At 61.6% G+C, this 8,917-nt stretch overlaps 1 protein-coding gene across 1 annotated transcript; it reads left to right on the top strand.

Moving 5' to 3' along the window:
- Positions 1-775: 775 nt before the first annotated feature.
- On the top strand, positions 776-6,650 carry LOC138385896 (NUT family member 2G-like). Its single transcript, XM_069472085.1, has 8 exons — positions 776-857; positions 1,254-1,685; positions 1,767-2,079; positions 2,838-2,966; positions 3,982-4,118; positions 4,597-4,895; positions 5,326-5,442; positions 5,907-6,650. Exons 1-8 carry the CDS (start codon positions 776-778, stop codon positions 6,648-6,650), a joined length of 2,253 nt encoding a protein of 750 aa, XP_069328186.1.
- Positions 6,651-8,917: the final 2,267 nt, after the last annotated feature.

Genomic DNA, 8,917 nt, shown 5'->3' with positions numbered 1-8,917 from the left:
TTCCCAGATCCCACGTCCAGTACTTCGTGAATGGGGAACAGTGTGAAGGGTTGTTGCTTTTGAGTGGAAGGTTGTGAAAAGGCTGGTTTCCTTTTCAGTAGGGGAATGAGAGTAGCACACAATTGGGAATATGATCTTCTCTAATTATTATTAAAAGTTAGGACCCATGTCCTGATGAATTAGGTGCATGAGCTGTGGACCTTGTTCTCCTGGGCTAGAGTCTGCTTGAGGTCCTAGTGAACAGGGATGAGTTCCAGGCAACATTGTCCCACCTGGCACCTGGCTCCCGCCTGGGTCTTTAGGTTCCTTTATTGGGAGCTCAAAGAGGAAGGACCACAGATGGCCTCCTTCCCCCCTTCCGCTGCCCCCGACCCCTTCTAAGATGACCAACGGCCAAGCAGATCTCTGGAAACCCACCCTCACTGCCCCAATGTCCCCATGTCTTGGCCCCTGTCCAATCCTGTGCAGCCATTGCTGGCTGTGCAATGACGGTATTCCAGGGCACGCAACACCTACTTCACAGACCAGTCCCCTGGGAACAGAGCTTCTAGCGTGGGGGGGCAGGGAACACCAAACACGGGGACAGGGTGGCCCGAATCTGACCCCTGCTCAGCATTTGCTGTGGGTGGTGCTAGGAGAAGCACCTGCACCCTGAGGTGATGCGTTCTGGGGTTATCTTCAGGATTCCTGGGGCACTGGCTTGGAGAGAGACTTCTTGCAGTTGTTTTTGTTTTATTGTGTCAGGTTAGGATAGAGAGGGCAGGTTCTAAGGAGCATGAGGAACAGGAAGACTGAGGATGAGATGGGGCCCTCTGAACCTGCCAGCATTGGGGTGCCTAGAACTGCCACTGAGGAAGGTCCGTCACGTGCTTCTGGGCACACTAAGAGGTGCTGTTCCCGCCGGAAAAGTCCAGCCTGATCCATGGCTCAAGAGAAGCCTTGGAGGCTGCCAGTTGTCTGCCAGGTGTCCCTGTGGGTGGGGGGCTCTCGCAGGCAGTGAAGGCTCAGGTGTTGCTTCTTGGCAGACAGGGTCATGGTCAAGTTCTCCAGTGGAATAATTCTCCAATGGAGGAACAGAGCATCAGATTCACTCCCGGGACCTTTGCAACCCGCACCATGTCCCCCTGGCCGTGTGGCACCCACACCTGTTGAGATTCTTCGCTGTGATCCCCACTCACTAATGGGGAGCGTGAGAGCCTCCCTCCTGGTTGCCGCTTCTCCTCCTCCATCCACCCTTTCCTTTGTCTCCACAGCATCCTCAGTGCTGAGACCGGACATGACCCTGAACCCTGGTGCCTCCATGCCTCCGTTCACAGCTCTGCCCTTTCCCCGACCTGTCCCCGGCCCAGCACACCGGCCACCCTGGGGACAGCAGCCACCACCCCTCATGACTGCAGCGTTCCCTCCTGGAACCCCCCTGGTGCTGTCTGCTCTGCCCACAACTCCTCTGCTGGGAGGAGATGGTGCCCGTGGCCCGAGTGGGGCTGGTGCTTTCAACGTCCTTGTCCAAGTCAGACCAGAAGCGGGGCCGGTGCAGCCCCCTCACACCCAGACCTTGGTCCTGACTCAGGCCCCGCTCAACTGGAGCACTCCAGGAGCCCTCTGCGGGGGTGCTGAGGGTCCAGCTCCCCTACTCTTGGCAGCTCCTCCTGTGGAGACCGTGATGCCTGCTCCAGTCATCAGCAGTGGCCCGGTTGTTCGTGGTGCTCCAGTTGTTGGCGGTGCCCCAGTCCTTGGCGGTGCCCCGGTCCTTGGTGGTGCCCCAGTCCTTGGCAGTGCCTCGGTTGTTGGCGGTGCCCCAGCCAGTGAAGGAGGCTGGTTCATGGGCCTTCCTCACCCGGAGCCCCCACCGGCGACCCAGCTGGCCGCCATTGTGTCGCCAATGAAAGCTCGGCCACAGCCCCTCGGGGAGTGCAGGGAGGGCAGCCTGCCCCCCTCCCAGGCCAAGGCCTCACGGGATGACTCCTGTAACACCAAGAGCGTCTACGAGAACTACCGACGCTGGCAGCGTTTCAAGTCGCTGGCCCGGAGGCACCTGCCCCAGAGTCCTGATACCGAAGCACTTTCCTGCTTCCTCATGTGAGTGTCCTCAGGGGATGGCGGCTCATGCAGAGGTCACACATACAGGGGAAAGTGGGTGGACAGGAGGGGCAATTTAGGGGTTCTGGAAGGATGGCCCTGAGGGCCATGGGTCACCCTCTGGGAAGGGGACTTCTCAGCTGCACTCATGTCACTCCAGTCACGACATGCTTCAGGTCCTTGTCTCAGTCGATCCTCACCACACAACGAGTCCAGCCAGTCCTCGTCTTCCAATAATTACCACGCCATGGTTTACAGAAATCCAAAGGTCTGACGGGCTTCCCGGTGTAACTCCAGCTAGGATTTGGGCTTAGGTCCCTGGGGCCACACGCTGATTCCTCCCCTTGGACTTTCACCCTCCAGCATAGCACCTGACTGTTGATGGCCACGGGGACATCACCTGGGGGTGCGTGAGAGGTGCGAGCGCCCTACATTGGTGGCAATAGCATCACATTGGTGGCTAGGGCTTCAGCATGGGAACTTGGGGGGAAGCAAACACTCAACCCCGAACATTGAATGTGACATTGAACACGATAACATGAGGACTCAAGGGGAAGTCGGAGAGGCCACACGATCCCCTCGGTGTTGCTGTTTGGTGGTGGGAGGGTCCTGAAGACTGAGAAGCCAACATTGGGGTGAGACGTGACAGGGACAGATGGCAGGACAGCTGGGGGGAGGGCAGGGGATGTGTATTGGGCCGGGCCAGCTCGGGATGGAGGGTGGGCTTGTAGGCTGTGACTGACCCCACTGTCTTACAGCCCAGTGCTTCGAACTCTGGCCCGGCTGAAGCCCAGCATGACCCTGGAGGAGGGCCTGTGGCGGGCCATGCAGGAATGGCAACACAAAAGCAACTTTGATCGGATGGTCTTCTACGAGATGGCAGGAAAGTGAGTCAAGGGTCCTGGGCTCAGAGGCTGCGTGGTGGGGTGAGGGTGGGTGACAGAGGCAGGGCTGCTGTGGTGGCTGGTCAGTGCAGACCATGAGGAGGGGTGCCCTCCAGCACAGGCCCCCACTCCGGGCCCCGAGCTCCCTCCACCTGGGTGCTAGGGTGTCTCAGTCCTCGCGTCCCAGAAGCTCTGCCCTGCCGGGTCTTGGGTCGTCTCTGCCCAACGGTGAAGGTCATGGTGGCGACAGTCACCAGCACAGCCCAGTGGGTCTCCTCCAGCGGTGGGGGCTGTGCAGAAGGTGGCCTGGCAACTATCGACAGAACTGGGGTCCACCCCTCCTCAGGAAAAGTGGCCAGAAGTTGGTCACCTGCCATCCCAGCAGGGACCAGGGGAGGCTGGTGAGGGGAAGCCAGCACCTCACACACCCGAGGACACGGCTCTGGCCTTACTGCCTTTGCTCCTCGGCAGGGCCCTGTGTTCAAACATGCAGACAACCAGGCAACAAGAGCCCTCAGAGGACACGAACCCTGTCCTCTCAGCTCAGCCTCCATCCCTCCCGCCATCTCCTGGGCCCTTGTGCCCCAGGTTACCCTCAGGGCTTACAGCCCCAGCCTCAGGATTCCCGGATCTGGGCAGCAAACCTGGTGTTTTCTGCGATAATCACGTCCCTGGCCCGGAATCTGGCTGGGGGCTGTGCTCTGGGGGCTCTGGGCAGACACAGGGAAGGCCTGGAGGAAAGGCCACGGTCGGGCCCTGCCTGGGTCACAGAGGACTGACTTGCGTCAGCCAGCCTGTGTCGATGGCCTGGGCCCTGCGCGTGCAAGGGGAGGAAGGGCGACCCCGAATCTGTGGTTCTGCCCCTGGGAGCAGTTCCCTCCTGGGACTGGACCCAGCCAGGGCCTGGACAGCCCACACAGGGTACTTCCTTCCCATGCCTGCGGTCGGCCCCTCCCTGGTGCTGGGCCCGGGGGCCTGGCCTCCCTCTCAGCACGGCCTGTGCCTCCCACACCCCCAGGTTTATGGAGTTTGAGGCAGAGGAGATGCAGCACCAGCAGTTGCAGTGGATAAAGGGGTCCCAGTTCCTGCCTCCACCGGCCCCTTCGAGGCCTGCTCCTCGAGGGCCCCCAGCCCCTGAGGCTGTCCAGCAGCCAGGTGAGCCTTCCCACCTTCCCTCAGGAGCCACAGGGAGCAAAAGCCAAAGGGACCAGGGAGGCCACCGGCCCCACCTCCCGAACTTGTCTTCAAGAGGGGTCATTTGCTCTTTCAAACCAAACCACCCACCAAGACCTGGGGGCTCGGCTGTCCTTGGTCGTGAACTGAGTACTGACCTGCTCAGGCTTCAGAGCTACTCTCTCCCCGGCCTGTCCAAACCCAACACACAGTCCGCCCATGGAGCAGGGGCTGGCTGGGGAGGGGACCCGAGCACCAGTGGTCCCAAACTTCCTCCCACGTGAGACTGTCTCTCTCAGATGTGCCCCCTCCTGCGGCGTCTCCTCTCAGGGTTCCGTAGCTCAGGTTGTCCTGCTCCAGCCTGGACAGGATGCATGTCCCCTGGCCCGAGCCCTCCCCAGTGGGGCTTTGAGGAGTGCTGCAGCCTCTGCCACGCCATCCTCCTTCCTCCCTGCCTCAGTGATCCTTCCCAGGAAAGCTGGCCCCAAGGCCCGGCCCGCCCACCTGCCACCACCCGCACCCCAGCGGCAGCCGCCGGAGACCAAGGTGCCCAAGGAGATCCCCCCTGAGGCCGAGAAGGAATACATGGACATCATGGACGAGCTGCTGGGGCCTCCCCACAGGGCTCCAGAGGAGCCCGATGCGCAGTGGGAAGAGGTGGCCACCGAGCAGTCTCAGGACGAGGCCGAGACGTACCCGGACCCAGGACTCCTCAGCTACATTGACAAGCTGTGCTCCCAAGACGGCTTCATCACCAAGGTGGGCAGGCCTGGAGCACTGGGTTCTGCCTCCCCCTTGAAATTCAGCTCTGTTCCTTAGCTACTGAGCAGCGTGTGAGAGTGTATGAGTGTGTGTGTGTGTGTGTGTGTATGTGTACATAGGTGTGAGTGTATATGTTACACGTGTTTGTGTCTGTGTTTTTGTCACCAAGCGTGTGTGTGAATGTGGCTGTGAGTGCGTGCATTTGTGTTCCTGTGTGTCCGGGTGGCTGTGGGTTGGTCTGTGTGTGTTCTGTCTGTGTGTCTGTGTGTCTGTGTGTCTGTGTGTAGCTGGTGGTCAGGATGGTATAACACAACCCAGCGGTGTGCATCAGGATGGGGTGGTCTTTGCTTTCTGCGTCTCCTCGAGGTCCCCTTGGCTTGAGGTCACGCCTGCCAAGGACACTCACACTCTCTTCCTTCTGTCCCAGGTGGAGGCCGTGATTCACCCCCGATTCCTGGAAGAACTGCTTTCCCCAGAAGCAAATATGGACTCCTTGGCCCTAACCCAGGAGCTGGAGCAGGAGGAGGGTCTCACCCTTGACCAGGTGAACCAGGAGAGGGAGGGACACCCAGGGCAAGCATGGGGGGAGGCACACTCAGGTACTCCAGGCAGAGAGGGCCCCTCAGGGAAAGCAGGGGAGGGAGGAGCAGCCAGGTAGACCAGGGCAGGGAGCCACTCCAGCCAGACCCCAGCACGGGAGGGCCACCCCAGCTGTTGTCTTCCCCTGCCCTGCCGGGGTGCACGGCTTCCCGAGGGGAGCCGCTGGGGAGCAGGGGGAGATGCAGGTGCAGACCAGTAGGAAGGAGACCAGAGGACCCGAGAGGAAGGGTAGGAGGCCAGCTGCAGTGAGGCCCAGGAGGGCGGCCGGCAGAGCCACAGGCTCTGTCTCTGACACAAGCCAAGTGACCAGTCGCCTTCCCTGCCTTCCGCCCAAATGCCGTTGTCGTCTCCACCGTCCTCACAGCTGGTGCAGAGCCAGGAAATAAATGCCCGTTTTTCTTCCCTCAGCTGGTGGAGAAGCGACTCCTGGACTTGAAGGAGGAACGGGGTGTGGGGGCAGCCCCGAGTCGTGGTGCACCCAGGTTGGACTCGAGTCCTTCTAAGTCTGCAGCTGGCCGAGGTGCAGACAGCGACGGCTGTGGCCCCCGGCTGGGGGTCGGTGCAGAAACCTGCCCACCACAGATGGCTTCCCGTGCCCCTCAAGGACTCGGCAGAGTGCAAGCCGACCTGCCCAGGCCTAAGGCCCCTGCTCACCTCTCTGGGCATCCAGAGTCCCCCAGGCTGAGGGCCGCCCGGCCAGCCTCTCCTCCCCAGGGCCAAAGACCCTCCTCCCCTGGCCTGGGGACCAGGGATGCCTTAGGTCTCCCAGGAGCCTCTCCTGTCGGGGAGACGCTCGGGCCAGGCGATGGCTCCAGGGAGGATGAGGAGGAGCTCCCCAGCCTGGCCTTCCTCCTGTGCTCCCAGTACAGGCTGCTGCCCTGGAGGCTGTCCCAGAGCCCTGTCCCTGCCCAGCCCCCATCTGCTCAGAGAAGAGGCCTCAGCCCCGCTGCCCCTACAGTGGCCAAGTCTAAGAAGCAAACCCTCTCTGGGGGCCCGTCCTCTGCTGAAGAGACCGCCCACCCAGGGCCTCAGCTCGGGGTCTCGGAGGGGCAACCCCTGGCCCTGGGGCCAGGTCGATCCTCACAGCCTCAAAAGAGAAGGGGCTACCCGTTTGTCTCGGGGACAAGGAAGAAGCGGCACCGTAGCCTGTAGGGATGGCGGGGTGGCTGCTCGGGGGCCAGCCCCCAAGGTGGGGCCCTGTCGGAGAGTAGCCCCTTGCTACAGCTTGCAGCCCCAAGTGCCAAGGGCTCCGCCTCAGGCAGTGCTGGTCGGGCCGAGGACCGTGGGGGGAGGGCTGGGGGGATGCACTTCCAGGGGGAGTGGGCGGGTGGGTTAGGGGACAGTGCCCTGGGATATTGTGTGTTAATGTAAATAAAGGAAGTTTTATTGAAAATGCTCTCAGGGCTGCTGTCCCTGTACTGGCATCTGTGCTGCTAGTGGAGTGAGGACCTCGAGGAAGGAAGAAAGGAAGGGCCCACTGAGACCCCCGGGTGCTCCCCTCCAGATGTAGGCTGGCCCTGCAGATGCCGCCTCACCAGCAGACTCCCACAGATCCCTGAGATCCCTTTGTCCCCACTCACAGAGCCTCGCCTACCTCAGGGGGGCTTCTCTGCACATCCCGTCATCATCTGTGTCCCTTAACCCTCTTGTCATGGAAAGTTGCTTTGGAGCCTCTCCAGTCTCTAGGTCATCTGCCCATTTTCTAGAACGGAGCCTGGCTGGGGTTCTTTTCTCTGGGGAGCTTCTTTCCGCCTCCCTGAAGGAGGCAGATGACGAGGCCAGAGCGACCCTCAGCACAGCCAGGGCCCTTCCTGGGGAGGGGTTTGACAGGAGGAAAGGCGTGGGTCTAGGGGACACGGCTCTCTGCCGGGGCACAGGAGCTGACGTCTGCGCGGCCCAGTGGAGCGTTGACGTGTGGCGAGGTGGTAGCTCCCTGGAATCCTAATCGGGACACGGCAAGGGGCAGCGGGCAGAGAGGAGATCGCTGCAGCAGCTGCTCACGGGCCTGTGTCTGTGACGTGACCGTGGGGGGGGGGGGGCATACGACGTTCCTGTGCAGGGTCTCTGGGCACAAAAGGGCCTTGTCCAGCTGAACGAGGAGACCCATCTTGCTGTGGCCTCAGGGGCCCTCGGGATTTTGCCTGGAATCCCCCACAATTCCCGTCCCAAATGATGACTGAACTCTTGTGTGGAACTGTCACACGTATAGATTTGTGTTCGTATCAAGCAGTCCCTTCCTGACACAAACATATATACCGGCGGTCACAAGCCCGACCACCCCCCCAGGGGCAGAATGGCTGTAGACACATGGTGGCCGGAGGGCTGGTATGAGCCGGAGATGGAGGCTGAGGGGGCTGAGGGTCAGCTGCCCTCCTGCTGGGCTTGGGCACAGACCCCACGGGCAGAGGGCCAAGCAGGGGCTGCCTGGGACGTGGCATTTGTTGTCTGGGAGGAGCCTCAGGGGTGGGGTCCAGGTGGTTGCTGGAGGGAGACATCTGGGCAGGTAACAGTGAGATGAGGAATGCATTAGGGGGGACGCTGAGCCGAGGGGAGGATGCCCCCTCTTTCACGGGACTGTCCTGTCCTCCCATCTCTGCCAAACTCCCCTCATCCCGTGTTTGTGGCCAACCTCTCCACCCCTTCCTCCCAGCCCACGTCTCAGAATCTCTGATCCTAGCACGGGCAAGACCCAGCACCTGCCCTCATTCCCTCCCGGCCAACCCCTTCTCCAGGTTCTAAATTCTGATTCCTCCTTGAGGGCCCGAGAGGGGTGGGGCGGCTGTGACTCCCAGAGTGTCAGCCCTGGTGCTGCCTGCTGAGCAGAGCTGTGATCACGGCGATGGGGGAGGTGGCCCAGCAGCAATGGCAGGTGGGGCACAGCTGTCTACTGAGGCCTGGCCCTTCTGCTGGGTGACAAAGGGTGCCAGGTCTGGGTCCTCGCCCGCCCCATCTGCCCAAGGAAACTACCGGTCAGCCGGACAGATGCTGCTCCATCACCTTCCCTTTTCCAGTTCCCCGTGGGCAGCGCCCAAGTCCTGCCTGCCCTCTGTGGCTTTGTGAAGGACAGTTCATTCTTGGAGGAGCTTTTCCTGGCTGTCGCCCCTTTTCTGTTCCCAGGTTGCTCTCCACATCGAGAAGGGGGCCCAGGGTTTGTGCTAGGCTTGGACAGTGAGGTGTGGGCCCGCACACCATGGCCCTGAGGTCCAGAAGCTTCCAGAACACTGCACCGCGCAGACCCTGCTTCGCAGGGCGGGGCATCTCCACCTGCCACCCGACCCACTGTGTCCCTGGCGTCCAGCTGCGCACACGTCAGGCCATCAGGGCAAATGTGGGGAGTGGAGATCAGCGGCGTGCGTGGGCCGCCAGTCAGGGATGGGCAGCATCCTGTGTCAGGGCTCATGCTACTGCTCCTCCCTCAC

This window comes from Eulemur rufifrons, chromosome 7, assembly GCF_041146395.1.
Source record: "Eulemur rufifrons isolate Redbay chromosome 7, OSU_ERuf_1, whole genome shotgun sequence".
NCBI lineage: Eukaryota > Metazoa > Chordata > Mammalia > Primates > Lemuridae > Eulemur > Eulemur rufifrons.
The sequence above is the reverse complement of the archived record's forward strand: the minus strand, read 5'-3'. Positions and strand labels throughout refer to the sequence as shown.

Excerpts from the sequence above, each read along its gene's own strand:
- LOC138385896 (XM_069472085.1), top strand. The coding sequence starts at position 776 with ATGAGGAACAGGAAGACTGAGGATGAGATGGGGCCCTCTGAACCTGCC. Across the intron at positions 4,119-4,596 it reads TGAGGCTGTCCAGCAGCCAG|TGATCCTTCCCAGGAAAGCT; the intron begins GTGAGCCTTCCC and ends TCCCTGCCTCAG. Across the intron at positions 4,896-5,325 it reads AAGACGGCTTCATCACCAAG|GTGGAGGCCGTGATTCACCC; the intron begins GTGGGCAGGCCT and ends CTTCTGTCCCAG.